The sequence below is a fragment of the Phyllopteryx taeniolatus genome, chromosome 11, assembly GCF_024500385.1.
Source record: "Phyllopteryx taeniolatus isolate TA_2022b chromosome 11, UOR_Ptae_1.2, whole genome shotgun sequence".
NCBI classification, from domain to species: Eukaryota; Metazoa; Chordata; class Actinopteri; order Syngnathiformes; family Syngnathidae; genus Phyllopteryx; species Phyllopteryx taeniolatus.
In genome coordinates this window covers 127,501-144,933 of record NC_084512.1, presented here as the reverse complement: position 1 = coordinate 144,933, position 17,433 = coordinate 127,501, and the positions used below count along the sequence as shown (strand labels likewise).

At 45.0% G+C, this 17,433-nt stretch overlaps 1 protein-coding gene across 16 annotated transcripts in view; it reads left to right on the top strand.

Annotated features, from left to right (window-relative positions):
* vps8 (VPS8 subunit of CORVET complex) overlaps positions 1-17,433 on the top strand; it is a 280,747-nt gene that overhangs the window by 202,681 nt on the left and 60,633 nt on the right. For 14 of the 16 annotated variants that reach the window (XM_061788861.1, XM_061788865.1, XM_061788859.1 and 11 more), the window contains one exon: positions 15,663-15,752. The exons of the other annotated variants lie outside the window; for them this stretch is intronic. In XM_061788861.1, coding sequence (XP_061644845.1) covers positions 15,663-15,752 — 90 coding nt within the window. The remainder of the gene's footprint in view (positions 1-15,662; positions 15,753-17,433) is intronic. 16 annotated transcript variants of the gene reach the window in all.

The window sequence follows — 17,433 nt, the reverse complement described above, 5'->3', positions numbered from 1 at the left end:
CAGTGCAATTGTGAGTGGAATCTCATGGATCAGTGCCAATCCTGTTCAGGGTTTTGGCTTAGAGGTCACCAATACAGTACTTTTTTTTGTGATTACTCGTAGTAAGGCAAGGTAAATTTATTTATATAGTTCACTTCATACAACTCAATGTGCCTTACATGATTAAAATCATTTAAAAACAAAGAGCAAAAGACATTTCAAACCAAAGTACAGAAAAGTATTGGACAGCTAAAAACATTTAAAAACATCCATCCATCCATCAATTTTCTGTACCGCTTATCCTCACTAGGGTCGCGGGCGTGCTGGAGCCTATCCCAGCTATCTTAAATTGACTAAAATTGCTAAAAACGTACAGTGCAAGAAATCCTCCCATCCATTTTCTTCCACTGATCTAGGGCCGGGTTGCGGGGGCAGCAGCTAAGCCAGGGAAGCCTAGACTTCCTCCTCCCGAGCCACTAGTTCCAGCTCTCCCGGGGGGATCCTGAGGCATTCCCAGTCCAGCCGAGAGATGGACTGGGAATGGACCGGGTCCTCCTCCTGGTGGGATGTGCCTGGAACACCTCACAAGGGAGGTCCAGGGGCCACTCCACCATTTTCTGATTGACCATGGCCTCAGATTTGGAGGTGCTTATTTTTATCCCAACCACTTCACACTCGGCTGAAAACTGCTCCCGTGAGAGTTGATGGTCGTGGCTTGATGAAGCCAACAGATCCACATCATCAGCAAAAATGATGCAATGTAGAGGTCACCAAACCGGAACCCCCTCAACACCTCGGCCACGCCTAGAAATTCTGTCCATAAAGGTAAAGAACAGAATTGGTGACAAAGGGCAGCCTTGACAGAGTCCAAACAACGAATACAACTTACTGCCGGCAATGCGGACCAAACTCTGACACCGGTCGTACAGGGACAAAAAAGCTCAGTATCAAGGGTTATGTATGGTACCCCATAATCCCGGACCATCCTCCACACGACCCCCTGGTGGACACGTTTGAATGCCTTCTTCAAGTCCACAAAACACATGTAGACTGGTTAGCGAGCTCCCATGCACCTCTAGGACCCTGTTGAAGGTGAGGAGCTGGTCCACTGTTCCACGGCCAGGACGAAAATCACACTGCTCCTCCTGAATCTGAGATGTGACTTGCTGACGAACCGTCTTCTCTAGAACACCTAAATAGACCTTACGAGGGAGGTTGAGGAGTGTGAATCCCCCTGTAGTTCGAACACACCCTCCAGTCCCACTTAAGAAAGGGGGGACCACCACCCTGGTCTGCCAATCCAGAGGCACATGTCCATGCGGTGTTGCAGAGCCAGGACAGCCCCACTACACCCTTAGCCCTTAGGAACTCCGGGCGGCTCTCATCCACCCCCAGGGCCCTCCCACTGAAGAGCTTTTTAATCACCTTGGTAACCTCAACTCTAGAGATAGGAGACCCCAAGACTCTGCTTCCTCAAAGGAAGGCATGTCGGTGAATTGAGGAGGTCTTAGAGGTATCCGGCCCACCGACTTACAAGGTCCTGAGTTGAGGTCAGCAGCACCCTGTTCCCACTATATACATTGTTGACGATGTATTGCTTCCCACTCCAGAGACCATGTATGGTGGACCAAAAGTTCCTCGAAGCTGTGTGGAAGTCCTTCTCCAAGTCATTGTCACTAAACTCGCTCCCCGACCCGGAGAGGGCACTCCACCTTTTTCCGACTGAGGAGCATGGTCTCAGATTTAGAGGTGCTGATTCTCATCCCAGCCCCTTCACTCTGGGCTGCGAACCGCTCCAGTGAGAGTTGGAAATCACAGCTTGATGAAGCCAACAAAACCACATCATCTGCAAAAAGCAGAGATGCAATACTCAGGCCACCAAATCAGACCCCCTCTAAGCCTCGGCTGCGCCGAGAAATTCTGTCCATAAAAGTTATGAACAGAATAGGTGACAAAGGGCAGCCTTAGCGGAGTCCAACCCTCACCGGAAACAAGTCTGACGTACTGCCGGCAATGCGGGCCAAATTCTGACACCGGTCGTACAGGGACAAAATAGCCCGTTTCAACGGTTATGTATGGTACCCCATAATCCCGGACCATCCTCCACACGACCCCCTGGTGGTGGCCTGTATCAGGGGTTCGGTACCCCCTACTCCCGAAGTACACCCCACAGGACTCCACGAGGGACATGGTCAAAGTCCACAAAACACATGTGGACTGGTTAGCGAACCCCCATGCACCCTTGAGGACCCTGCCGAGGGTGAAGAGCTGTCCACTGTTTCACGGCCAGGACGAAAACCACACTGTTCCTCCTGAATCTGAGATTTGACTTCCTGACGGACCCTCCTCTCCAGCACCCCTGGCCTTACCAGGGAGGCTGAGGAGTGTGATCCCCTGTAGTTGGAACACACCCTCCGGTCCCCCTTCTTAAAAAGGGGGACCACCACCCCAGTCTGCCAATCCAGAGGCACTGTCCCCGAGATGTTGCAGAGGTGTGTCAACCACGACAGCCCTACAACATCCAGAGCCTTTTGGAACGCCGGGCGAATCTCATCCACCCCCGGGGCCTTTCCACCGAGGAGCTTTTTAACCACCTTGGTGACCTCAACCCCAGAGATAGGAGTGCCCGCCTCAGAGACCCCAGACTCTGCTTCCTCATGGGAAGGCGTGTCGGTGGAATTGAGGAGGTCTCCGAAGTATTCTCCCCACCGACTCACAACGTCCCGAGTCGAGGTCAACAGCGCCCCATCCCCGGTATACACAATGTTGATGGTGCACTGTTTCCCCCTCCTGAGACGCCGTATGGTGGACTGGAATTTTCTTGAATCCGTCCGGAAGTCGTTCTCCATGGCCCCAGCGAACACCTCCCACGGGTTTTTGCTTCAGCAACCACCAAAGCTGCATTCCGATTGGCCAGCCAGTACCCATCAGGTGCTTTGGGAGTCCCACAGGCCAAAAAGGCCCGATAGGGCTCCTCCTTCAGCTCGACAACATCCCTCAGCGCCGGTGTCCACCAACGGGTTCGGGAATTGCCGCCCCGACTACCTTACGGCCACCTCAACAATGGAGGTGCGGAACATGGTCCACTCGGACTCAATATCCAGCTGGCTCCAGTTTTCACACAGATCTTCAATAGATCTTTAGAATTGTGTGAAGTCCCATCCTGTCTCAAACGCTCCATCATCCCAATCCCCAAGAAACGTGCACTTTTAGGACTATTTGACATCTGTGGTCATAAATCCTTTGAACGCCTCTTGCTGGACTACCTCGAGAGCGTCACAGGACACCTGCTGGACCACCTGCAGTTTGCCTATCTAACAAACAGGTCTGTGGAGGATGCTGTCATTATGGGACTGCTCTTCATCATGGAACATATCGAAGTCACAAAGACCTACGTGAGGATCCTGTTCGCAGAGTTCAGCTCTGTGTTCAACACCATCATCCCTGAACTCCTCTTCTCCAGCTCAGCTTCTTGCCTTTTCACTGCCAGTGGACTTCCAGCTTCCTGATGGGCAGGACACAGCAGGTGAGGCTGGGGGACACCACCTCATCCATATGCAGCATCAGCACTGGAGCCCCCCAATGATGTGTCTTCTCTGCGCTACTCTCTATATATAAACGACGGGACCGCAACGCACCCAACTGACAAACTCCTGAAGTTTGCAGAAAACACCACAGTGATTGGCCTCATCAAAGATGGTGACCAGTCTGCATGTCGACAGGAAGTGGAGCGGCTTGGTCACCAACTATTCCAGCTGCTTCCCACAGATGGGGGCTATCGAACAATCCAAAATAAAACCAGCTCACATTCCAACAACTTTTCTCTTCCACATTCCAACTTGGACCTCTTAATCCACTCCAGCCCAAAAGTGTTGGAACAGTGAGGCCTTTTTCTTTATTTGTTTTGCTGTGAATTTAAAACATTTGGGTTTCAAAATATAGAATCAGAATCATCTTTATTTGCCAAGTATGTGCAAAAAACGCACAAGGAATTTGTCTCCGGAAGTTGGAGCCGCTCTAGTACAACAACAGACAGTCAACTGACAGAGAATACCTTTGGGGACATAAATACATTGACAAAAAACAGTCACTGAGCAATAAAGGGTTGGTCGTTATCTGGTAACGCCGGTACATTTTTATTTTATTTTTTTTGACAATTGTGCAAAAAGATGCCGAGTCCTCTAGCACTTAAAGCAGTTTGAATGACTAATATTGCAATAGTACGGTGCAATGACCTTTGTGCAAAGGGCGCCTAGACTTCAAGCGAGTAGTGCGATCATCTGGGACAATGTTGATTGTGCAAATGTTGCAGATACTCCTCAATCAGTGTGCAAATGGAGGAGATGCTACTCTGGCATGAGTGGCCAGTATTGGTCAACAACAGATGCAAATAGATATGCAAATAGTGCAGAATGGCGAGCCTACTATAGTGAGTGTACAAGTAATGTATAAATGGCCCCCACAGAAATGTGTCAACAAACTCAAGACAAAAAAATTGCCAGCATGTTGCAATGGAATTGTAGGTTAGGTATTTAAGAAGTTGATTGCAAGAGGGAAGAAGCTGTTGGAATGCCTGCTAGTTCTAGTTTGCATTGATCAGTAGCGCCTACCTGAGGGAAGGAGCCGGAAGAGCCGGTGACCGGGATGTGGAGGGTCCGAGAGGATTTTACACGCTCTTGTCTTAGTTCTGGCAGCGTGCAAGTCCTCAAGGGTGGGTAGGAGCCTCAGCAGCTCCTGTGGCAGGCCGTGCTTTCTCAGAAGCTGCAGGAAGTACATCCTCTGCTTTTTGAGGACGGAGTTGATGTTGATTGGCCACTTCAGGTCCTGAGAGACTGTAATTCCCAGGAACTCGAAGTTCTCGACAATTGACACAAGGCATCTGTACAGCGTGAAGGCCAGCTGTGGCGAAGGATCCCTCCTGAAGTCCACGATCATCTCTACAGTCTTGAGCGTGTTCAGCTCCAGGTTGTTTTGGCTGCACCAAAGCTCAGCCGCTCCACTTCCTGTCGATACGCAGACTGGTCACCATCTTTGATGAGGCCAATGACTGCAAACTTCAGAAGTTTGACAGCCGGGTGCGTTGAGGTGCAGTCGTTCGTGTAGAGAGTAAAGAGCAGCGGAGAGAGGACTCCAAATTTGGGGCGCCCCAGTGCTGATGCTGCGTGTGGATGAGGTGGTCTCTCCCAGCCTCACCTGCTGTGTCCTGCTCGTCAGGAAGCTGTAAATCCACTGGCAGATGGCAGGTGAGACGCTGAGCTGGAGAAGCTTCGAGGAAAGGAGTTCAGGGATGATGGTGTTGAACGCTGAGCTGAGGTCCACGAACAGGATCCTCGCGTAGGTCCCTGCACTGTCGAGGTGTTCTTGGATGAAGTGCAGTCCCATGTTGACTGCATCATCCGCAGACCTGTTCGCTCAGTAGGCAAACTGCAGGGGATCTAGCAGGGGACCTGTGACGCTCTTGAGGTGGTTCAGTACGAGACGTTCAAAGGACTTCATGACCACAGATGTCAAGGCAACAGGCCTGTAGTCATTTAGACCCGAGGTTGTAGGTTTCTTGGAGACTGGAATGATGGTGGAGCGTTTGAAACAGGATGATACTTCGCACAGTTCCAGAGATCTGTGTGAAGACTGGAGCGAGCTGGTCCGCGCATACTTTGAGGCAGGATGGGAAACATGGGCTGGGCCTGCCGCTTTGTTAATCTTTTGTTATTTGAAGATGCGTTTCACATCCTGTTCGCGGATGGTTAACGCAGAAGTTGGTGGTGTGATGGTGGTGCGGCTGGGTGGGTGTGGGGTGTGAAAGTGTCCTTTATTTTTCTCCGCTTGGGGAGATGATCGTTTATAGTTGGCTAGTGTGCTATTGTTCTCAGCTTGGGGGGATCGTCGCTTGTAATTTGTCTGCGATGCATGCATACCAGACTGATTTAGAGTCGTTAGCATTAAACTGTTTTTCCCAACTTTGCTGCATCGATCCTCTTTGCGATGTTAGTTTCTTTAGTCAGCTGGTTTCTAGCTCGATTATACAGGGCTCTGTCCCCGCTTTGATATGCGTCCTCCTTAGCTTGGCGAAGCTGCTCAAGTTTGGCAGTGAACCACGGGTTGTTGTTGTTGAATGTGCGAAATGATAATGCCACTGCCATAAAGCCCCAACTGGTGAAGGGCTGCAGTGATGATTGACTTTCTAGAACTTTCTCCCATCTCCCGACTGCATCTCTGGAGCTCAGCCACAGTGATCTTTGGGTTCTTCTTTACCTCTCTCACCAAGGCTCTTCTCCCCTGATTGCTCAGTTTGGCCGCATGGCCAGCTCTCGGAAGGGTTCTGGTCGTCCCAAATGTCTTCCATTTAAGGATTATGGAGGTCACTGTGCTCTTAGGAACCTTAAATGCAGCAGAATCTTTTTTTTTTTGTAACCTTGGCCTGATCTGTGCCTTGCCACAATTTTGTTTATGAGCTCTTCAGGCAGTTCCTTTGACCTCATGATTCTCATTTGCTCTGACATGTACTGTGAGCTGTAAGGTCTTATATAGACAGGTGTGGCTTTCCTAATGAAGTCCTATCAGTAGAATCAAACGCAGCTGGACTCCAATGAAGGTGTAGAACCATCTCAAGGATGATCAGAAGAAATTGACAGCACCCGAGTTAAATACATACATACAGTGGGTACAGAAAGTATTCAGACCCCCTTAAAATTTTCACTCTTTGTTATATTGCAGCCATTTGCTAAAATTATTTATTATTTTTCCTCATTAATGTACAGGCAGCAACCCATATTGTCAGAAAAAAAACAAAATTGTTGAGATTTTTGCAGGTTTATTTAAAAAGAAATACTGAAATATCACACAGCCATAAATATTCAGACCCTTTGCTCAGTATTTAGTAGAAGCACCCTTCTGAGCTAATACAGACATGAGTTTTTTGGGAATGATGCAACAAGTTTTTCACACCTGGATTTGGGGATCCTCTGCCATTCCTCCTTGCAGATTCTCTCCAGTTCTGTCAGGTTGGATGGTGAACGTTGGTGGACAGCCATTTTCAGGTCTCTTCAGAGATGCTCAATTGGGTTTAAGTCAGGGCTCTGGCTGGGCCATTCAAGAACAGTCACAGAGTTGTTCTGAAGCCACTCCTTTGTTATTTTAGCTGTGTGCTTAGGGTCATTGTCTTGTTGGAAGGTGTACCTTCAGACCAGTCTGAGGTCTTGTGCACTCTGGAGAATGTTTTCGTCCAGGATATCCCTGTACTTGGCCGCATTCATCTTTCCTTTGATTGCGACAGTCGTCCTGTCCCTGCAGCTGAAAAACACTCCCACAGCATGATGCTGCCACCACCATGCTTCACTGTATTGGACAGGTGATGCGCAGTGCCTGGTTTTCTCCACACATACCATGTAGAATTAAGGCCAAAAAGTTCTGTCTTGGTCTCATCAGACCAGAGAATCTTATTCCTCACCATCTTGGAGTCCTTCATGTGTTTTTTAGCAAACTCCATGCAGGCTTTCATGTGTCGTGCACTGAGGAGAGGCTTCCGTCGGGCCACTCTGCCGTAAAGCCCCGACCGGTGGAGGGCTGCAGTGATGGTTACCTTTTCAGAACTTTCTCCTATCTCCCGACTGCATCACCAAGGCTCTTCTCCCCTGATTGCTCAGTTTGGCTGGAATGCCAGGTCTAGGAAGGGGTTTGGTCATCCCAAACGTCTTCCATTTAAGGATTATGGAGGCCACTGTGGTCTTAGGAACCTTAAGTGCAGCAGAAACTTTTTTTGTAATCTTGGCCAGATCTGTGCCTTGCCACAATTCTGTCTCTGAGCTCTTCAGGCAGTTCCTTATACCTCATGAGCCTCATTTGCTCTGTCATGCACTGTGAGTTGTAAGGTCTTATATAGACAGTTGTGTGGCTTTCCTAATCAAGTCCAATCAGTATAATCAAACACAGCTGGACTCCAATTAAGGTGTAGAACCATCTCAAGAATGGTCAGAAGAAATGGACAGCAGCAGAGTTAAACATAAGTGTCACAGGAAAGGGTCTGAATACTTATGGCTGTTCTATATTTCAGTTTTTCTTTTTTAAATCTGCAAAAATTTCAACAATTCCGTTTTTTTCTGCTGTTTGCACATTGAGGGGAAAAAAATACTTGATTTTAGCAAATGGATGCAATATAACAAAGTGTGAAAAATTTAAGGGGGTCTGAATACTTTCCCTATCAACTGTATATACACCTGCTGAAATTAGTATTTAACACAATTCTTCTCACTAAATATATTTCTAAAGGTTCTATTGACATAAAATTTTCACCAGATGTTGGGAACCACCCAAGTAATCCATACATACAAAGAAAGTAAAACAAATATGATCAGAAATTAAGGTGTGTGTAATAATGTGCAATGACACAGGGAAAAGTATTCAACATATGAAGAACGGGAGGTGCAAAAAAGCATGAAAATCCAAGACAACACCTAAAATCTATCAATAATTAAACAGCAATCCAGCCCCTTGTCAGTGCAAATAAATATCAGCTGGTTCAGTCCGAATTGATGGCCTACAAAAAGGTCTCATTGCCAAGGTGTGAGCCAAGACACATCTCATGATGAGTAAGAGCAAAGAACTGTCTCAAGACCATCGCAAAGTAATTGTTGCAAAACATAAAGATGGCATTGGTTACAGGGGCATATCTAAGCTTCTGAATGTTCTAGTGAGTACGTTTAGAGTCATAATGTGTAAGTGGAAAACCAATCATACCACCATAAATTTGCCTCAATCAGGTGCTCCTCGCAAGATTTCTGACAGAGGAGTGCAAAGAATAATCAGAAGAGTTGTCCAAGAGCCAAGGACCACCTCTGGAGAGCTTCAAAAAGACCTGGAATTAGCAGGTACTGTTGTCACAAGTGGCGGCACGGTGGAAACCTGGTTAACACATCCGGCCTCGGTTAACACATCCGGCCTCGCCTGTGTGGAGTTTGTGTGTTTTCCCCGTGCCTGCGTGGGTTTTCTCCGTGGACCTCCGGTTTCCTCCCATATCCCAAAAACATGCATGGTAGGTTCATTTAAGACTGCGTAGGTATGAATGTGAGTGCAAATGGTTGTGATTGGCTGGAGACCACTTCAGAGTGTACCCCGCCTCCTACCCGCAGTTATCTGGGAGAAGCTCCAGCACGCCCGTGACCCTAGTGAGGATAAGTAGTATAGAAAATGGATGGTGGATGTCACAAGGAAAACAGTGAGTATTCCACCGTGCCGCCATGGCCTGTATGCACACTCATCGCGCAAGACCCATTTCTGAAAAAAAAGAATGTCAAAGCTCGTTTAAAGTTTGCTGAACAACATTCGGACAAGCCAGTTAAATACTAGGAGAATATAATCTGGTCTGATGAGAGTAAAATTTAACTGTTTGGATGCCATAATACACACCACGTTTGGAGGAGAAATCATCCTACAAACACCATACCAACACTGAAGTTCGGAGGTGGGAACATGATGGTGTGGGTGTTTTTTTTTATTGAAGAAAGGATGACTGGGCAAATCTACCGAGACATTTTTGACAAAAATCTGCTGCCATCTACGAGGATGAGGAAAATGAAACGAGGGTGGACATTTTATCAGGATAATGATCCAAAACATACTGTAAAAAAGTAAAAGAAAAAAAATAAAGCTGGTACAATGGCTCAGCAACTGATTTGAATCCAATTGAAAATCTATGGAAAGAACTGAAACTCAAGGTCCATAAAAGAAGCCCACGGAAACGTCGAGATTTGAAGACCGCTTGTGTGGAGGAATGGGCCAAAATCACACCACAGCAATCCATAAAACAAGTTTCTCCACGCAGGAGGCGTCTTGAACCTGTCATTGCAAACAAAAGATTTTGTACAAAGTATTAAATAAATACAAGTTGGCATGTTCAATTTTTTTCCCTGTGTCATTTCACATTATTACACATAACTTAATTTCTGAGCTCATTCTACTTTCTTTGTATGTATGGATTACTTGGGGTGTTCCCAACATCTGGTGAACCTTTCATGGCAATAGCATCTTTGGAAATATATTTGGTGAGAAAAAGGGTGACGTGTTCAATACTTAATTCAGCCGCTGTATGTATATGGGCCATTCACACACACTCACAGACAAGTTCTATCTCTTTATAGCTTTAAATTTGATGATACAGTACACATATTGAACTATTGAGTGTGTATTGGCCCAATTTAGGCAACTTAATTATAATAACAAAACAAAACAGGAATGAGATTTTTACATAATAACACATACATAAAATATAGCCACATGACATTTATGCTCATCAAATTGTAACTCTACACAAACTATAGATTAATCTGCTGGACACGTAATAATATTTTCATGTGATTGTATCTATGCGGCACGGTGGACGACTGGTAAGCACATCTTTTGAGGACCGAGGTTCCAATCCCGGCCCCGCCTGTGTGGAGTTTGGATGTTCTCCCCATGCCTGCGTGGGTTTTCTCCAGGTACTCCGGTTTCCTCCCACATCCCAAAAACATGCATGGTAGGCAGGTTGAAGACTCTAAATTGCCCGTAGGTGTGAATGTGAGTGTGGATGGTTGTTGGTTTATATGTGCCCTGCGATTGGCTGGCGACCAGTTCAGGGTGTAACCCACCTCTCGCCCGAAGATAGCTAGGATAGGCTCCAGCACGCCCATGATCCTTGTGAGGATAAGTGGTCCAGAAAATGGATGGATGTAATTGGATGATGTGTTCATACATTTTAGTTTTTGGGGACGCAAATAGCACCAATTTGGTTGAATGGCCCATATACAGTAAGCATTAACATAGTATGGGGTTGCTCTGTTTGAGCGCATGGTAAGCAATACATTTACATCATTATTTATTATTTTAGCATGTCTTAATAGCTACCATCCATGCAGCTACATAATTGGTGGTTACGTCACGTGGGTGACTCTGCTCTACTACCAACTGATTTATGACCTTGTTAAGTGCAACCTTTGTGCAAAAAGCTTGCTTGTCACAAAATAAGTCACAGTTGTTTAACTTCTATTTGATGTAAAGTCGTTTGAATGTGTCAAAATTGCTGATCTGTCTGCCATTCTCTCAACTCTTTGACGATGCAGTTCAGCCAGGCGGCTTTATTATATCAGGTTTTGCAGACTTATTTAGAAGTATCTTTCGGCTTGTCCTGTTTGGTGTGTAAGCATAATGTTTTCACATTGTTTTTCGTTGTCTGAAACCCTGCACACGTTTAGGGGACAAAGACCTTGCTCCGTCTCACCGCTGTGCTGCAGAGTGCCAATAGAATCAGCGCACACACACACACGTAAACAGTCTGTGTGTCTGTTACAGGCACTCTATACCGGAACTAAAATAACCCTGAAATATTACCATAATTTTTCATGTATAATGTGCAATTTTTTCCCTGAAAATTGTCAAAAATCAATAGTGTGCCTTATACATAGGTATAGGGGAAAATGAAAATAAAAAACATTCACATTTTATAAATGTATGCCGCCCTCGACAGGTTATGAAAATTTGTGAATTTTATTTTATTTTATTTTTTTTAAATATGACTGATGACTGAACAACAACCATCATTAATTTCTTTACGGTTATGTTTTGTTTAATAATAATGTTTTTTTGGAAATGACAGTTTAATTTGAATCCCATTAAACTAAAATGTGTTTCGCCTGGCCCTTCATGTTTTCTTTAAAGAATTGTACACATCTTACCAATTCTGCATGGGTAATCAAGGATATGAGCACAACTGAGTTTTCTCATTTACTAAATAAAAGTAGGGCTGTGAATTTCAAGATGAGAGCAAGTAAATGAAGTATTACGTTCAAATAAAGTGCTTAACTTCAGAATTATTTGAAAAAACTCACAAAATACAGATACTTGGTTTTGATCATATAGATAGAAGCAAAATCATGCATTGTAAAAATGCATGATACATAGGTAGAAGGGTTTTCCAGAATTTTGAGGTAAACTTTGGGGGGATGCGTATTATACATGGGAGCGCATTATCCTGTACATGATGTCATATAAAACGAAGGTATTACACTTCCTTTTTGGCAAGATATTTGTACCTTTGGATTATTTTGTCACTTTGTAACCTTTAAAATTTAAGAAAATGGATAGAACCGATCTTTTTCACCCGATGTCGATCAGCTGAAAATCACGTGATCGACCCCGATTGTCAAACGTGATTGGATCGGGACCTTATACTGTCAAGGGATACTTCCATTTATCATTACCATTTCTCAAAATGAGAGCGACTAGCCGAACGGGTATCCACAATGGTATTAGTCTTGGTGATTGTTGGATTTATTTTACCCAACATTATAAATTGTTCAGATTACAGCCTCTCAATACGCTCTAAACAATCTCTCCCGTCGCTCCTGTATTTATTTGAAATAGGGAGGTTTCTAAGTTTACAAGACATAACGTACTAAGCTACAAGACACAACACACTAAGGGTAGGGTTTCAAGGTGAAAACATGGGACCAACACCTGCCACGTCCCAGCCACGTCCTTCTCTCTGATGATTCCTGCTGAGTCATCTTCTTGAAGGCGAGACATGTTCCTTTCTCAAAATGGTCCATAATACTAATGCAAGCTAAGCAAATAAATGATAACTTCTACAATATATTTAACAGTGATCGAAGAATTTAGCCGGGTTTGAGACACGGTGTCCTTCATCTCATGTCCTAATGAGCTCAATTCTTTTCAGAAAAAAATTGCCTGAAATCAACAGCTGAAAAGGAGGAGCTCTAGGATGTAGGCTGCTTTTGGGTTGGCGTTGCTACTGTTTCAAATAAGTATTCAGCGTTATTTTTATTTGGACATATTTTTTTTTTGGAGGGGGGAATAATTAGCTTTAGCTGAAAAAAAGAGCTAGTTTGTCCATCCATCCATTTCCTGAACCGCTTATCCTCACTAGGGTCGCGGGTGTGCTTGCGCCCATCTCAGCTGACTTTGGGCGGGAGGCGGGGTACACCCTGAATTGGTCGCCAGGCAATTGCAGGGCACATATAGACAAAGCAATCATTCACACTCACATTCACACCTATGGACAATTTAGAGTCTTCAGTTAACCTACCGTGCATGTTTTTGGAATGTGGGAGGAAACTGGAGTACCTGGAGAAAACCCACGCAGGTACAGGGAAAACATGCAAACTCCACACAGGCAAGGCCAGTTTTGAACCCGGGTCCTCGGAACTGTGAGGCAGATTTGCTAACCAGTCACTCACCATGCCAACTGCTCGTTTGTATTTCATTTAACTATGCCCCCCATGACTGACGGAAGACCTCAAGTTTAGTCGCACGCACTTTGCGCTCAAGCATCCAACATGCCTGTTTTAGTTCTCTGGTTTCATCTGTGAACCAAGGAGTACATTTCTGAGGACGGGTTTTAGAACTTAATGGCACTACATTGTCGAGAGGGTTAGGCTCTGATCTGAGTAATGCTCTCGACATTAAAATAATTTGTGAGATTATCCATAGGACCCACATACCAAGGAAATGAGGCAATTACTGAGGGTAATAGCTCAGCGAGTGGAGCAGTAGTTGAAGAACTAATATTACGGCTGCTATACGTAACTTTGGTTGTGGTCAGAATGATGGCAGTGGGTCAAGACTTCAAAATTTATGAAGTTATTTAAGATTGCAAAGCCCCGGGTTAAAACCAAATCTATTGTATTATCGTTATTATGGGTCGATTCATGTATTAATTGCACAAAACCAAAAGTATCAATTATTGTCTAAAATGCTGCACTAAGTGGTTCCGATGGGGAATTCATATGAATATTAAAGTCACCTCTGATTAATATATTGTATGCGTGGGTCACCAAGAGAGCAATACATTGTGAGAATTCATCTAAAAAGCCAGAGTAAGGGCCACTGCAAGACAGAAGGGTAATGGTGTTGTAGATTGCATAACGAGAGCCTCGACTGTTTTAAAGTTGATGTTTGGGCTAGTGTTAAGGTTGAAAACGGATTTGGAGATGAGGGCGACACCCCCATCCTTGTCAAAAGGATGTGTAACGTTGACTCACAAAGTTTGGGGGAGACGCCTCATGAAGTGGTAAGAACTTATTTTATTTTAACCAAGTCTTGCAAAGACCAATCATATTAAGATTGTGGTCTAAGATCATTGACTCGCAAAGTTTTGAGGAAAGTGATCTAATATTCATCAGACCGATTTTCATTAAAGTGGGCTGATCGGTGCTATTTGTCCACAGAGTATTCTTAGTAGTAATATTAATAAGATTGCGTCATCTAGAACTCATAGTATATTTCAAGTTTCTGTGGGCACGGCGAGAGATTCATACTGCAGGAATTTGGTAGTTATTTCTCGACTTGTCGTCGGTAGACCAAACCAGGAAAGAGTGCTTAAACTCATTACACAGTAGAAAGCATAACAATCTCCAATGCATTAGTGGGTAGTGGATCAGAATGTATAGTATGTCGCTCTAATCTACATATAGGACTGTGTTGTGTCGTTAGAGTCCAGCATCGCGCTAGTTAGGCTTAACATTACAGACTCCACTCCCGTTCTAACAGGCTTGCTAATCACCTGTGTCCCGGTTTCGTCTCGTGTGAACTGTCATGGAAATCTTAAACAGTAATCTATGTTTCTAGAATGAGTGTTGGCGCCTACCCTGTTAGGGTGAAGGCGGTCTGCCCTCATCAAGCCAGGAGTCCTCCAGAATGACGGCCAATTATCTACAAACTGCAGTCCCTGTACGCTACAGAAGCTAGCCACCCACCAGTTAAGCGAGAATAATCTGCTAAATCTTTCATCATTGGCTCTCTCAGGCAAGGGGCCAGAGACAATTACTCGATCCCGACACATCTTTCTGGCGAGATTACAAGTCCTGGCTATATTCCTCTTTGTAATCTCTGATTTCCTCATCCTTTTTTCATTAGAGCCGACATGTATCGGCTATATATCCGACTCGCTTGTGTTGTTAGCCCCACGCTGGTGTTTCGGCCTAAAGCGAGACAGCGCTCTCAGGCTAGCTTCACTGTTGGGTGTTCTGGCCCCAGGAATACACATTACAGTGGCTGGGTTTTTAAGCTTTGCTGTTATGAGTGATGGAGTCACATATGACTAGCGTGCGGGAGCAAATAGACTGAGTAGGAATGGAACTAGCTAAAGGAGTGAATCTTTTATAAATCTGAACAGGCTCTCTGCGGTTAACTAGCCGTTTGGGGCTAATGCTAACAGGGCTAGTAGGTTGACTACAACCTACACTATTAGGTGTGCCTGCCACATCTACAGTTACCCCACTATTCTGCTGTAGTTGGCGGACACGTTCCTCTAGCAGGGAGATCCTCTCAAGATGAAGGGTGCAAGTGGTTGGAGTTTTGGAGGCAAAGTCTGTGGGAGCCGAAGAGCCTCGTTGGTGGCCGGTAGGGGTGCGGCTGGAGCTCGTAACCTCGAAAACGGTGCTACTCCGCTCTCAAAAATTCAAAATTATCTTAAAAAGTAAAAATGAAGGTAAAAGTTAAAGAAAAAAAATGTAAGTATACAAGGGGAAAGCGTTAAGAGTTTGTCTCTCGGACGCACACAGCATCGTGTGACTGCAGAAGTGTCTGACGTCACTTTCCCTATGTTTTTTTTTTCCTATTTCATGCCTATAAAGATGTCTTATTTACTACAAGTGATTGTGTTTAAATATGCCCTTTCCAACATATGTTCACAGGAACTGATCATCCTTGATCAAAGCAAGTCTGCTAACCTGGTTGTGTCTCATCTTGTTGAAGAAGTGGATCAAATTATTTCTAAACTTCCGGTGTGGTATAAATTCAAATTGACTTATTCTATTTTGTATATTTGCCTGTCAAGTTAGCCATATGACATTTTGCAACACAGTTTTCAAACAACTAAATCTACCTTTCATAGATACAGTGGTGGCTTGGGATATGAGCCGTCGTTCAGCCGATTTTATTAATTTTTTTGGTTTGTTTTTTTGCGTTGACTTGCAAGCTCAGACTTGAGATATGAGCGCTGTATGGTGGCAGTGAACTCAACTCACTTCACAGTAAGCAGCACTTTGGCAATAGTGAAGAATTCTTCAAAAAAAGAGGCTTCAACTGGTTTATTGCCACCCCCAGTTCGAGTTGACTCTCAAAGTCAACATAAAAAAAAAAGATGAATACACTTTGTGAATTTAATTAAAGCAACCGCATACAGTATATTGCCAAAAGTCTTCGCCCACCTGCCTTGATTCACATATGAATTTAAGTGACATCCCATTCAGGGTTTAATATGACATTGGTCCTCCCTTTGCAGTTTTAACAGCCTAAACTCTTCTGGGAAGGCTTTTCACAAGGCTGAGGAGTGTGTTTATGGGAATTTAGTTTCTCCAGATGCGCATTTGTGAAGTCACACGCTGATGTTGGATGAGGCTCAGTCTCCACTCTAATTCATCCAAAACTATATAGGGTTCTATTGGGTTGAGGTCAGGATTGTACAGGCTAGTCATTCAACTTCATCCACATCAAACTCTCTCATCCATGTCTTTATGAACCTTGATTTGTCCACTGATGCACAGTTATGTTGGAACAGGAGGGGGCCATCTCCAAACTGTTCCCAATGTCCTGAGTGAAAGGAAACTAATGCTTCAGCATGCCAAGCGATGGAAAGTCAAACATCCATCCATCCATCCATTTTCTGAGCCACTTCTCCTCACTAGGATTACCCCTTCCTGTTCCAACATGTCTTAGCACCAGTGCACAAAGCAAGGTCCATAAAGACATGGATTAGAGACTTTGGTTTGGATGAACTTGACTGGCCTGCATGGAGTCAACCCCTCAACCCAGCAGAACACCTGGGTTGATTTCGAGTGGACAGTGAATCAGGCCTTCTCATCCAACATCAGTGTGTGACCTCACAAATATTGTATGCTCCTAGAAGAATGGGAAAAATTCTCTCGCTCTCTAGTATTGTTTTTGTGTTTTTTGTCTGTCTTTGGAGACCTTACACGACTCACTTACACAAGGGGAGACCTGCTAACCATCAAGGAGGCTACTCCAGACTTTCTGTCACCAACTTTTGGAAATCCGCTAATTTTTTTCCCCGAGTTACTCACCGGAACGGCGTCCGTGGTTTTCAGCGCATGGAGACGGAAGCGGCGCCACAGAGGGAAGCGAGCCGGCATTCAGGTGGAACTCCGCAAGAGAGGACACAGATTGGCGTTCCCGTCGATCCACCTCGCGAATGTACGCTCCCTACCCAACAAAATGGACGAGCTTCATCTTCTGTTAAAGACCAGTCAAGACTTCGGACGTTCCGCGGCCATGTGCTTCACGGAGACCTGGCTTTGCGACGCTGTACCCGATGGCGCCGTCATGCTTCCCGGCTTCCACATTCATCGAGCGGACCGCGACATGGAATCATCGGGGAAAACAAAGGGCGGCGGGATATGCCTCTATATCAACGAAAAATGGTGTACGGACGTCACACACTGCAGC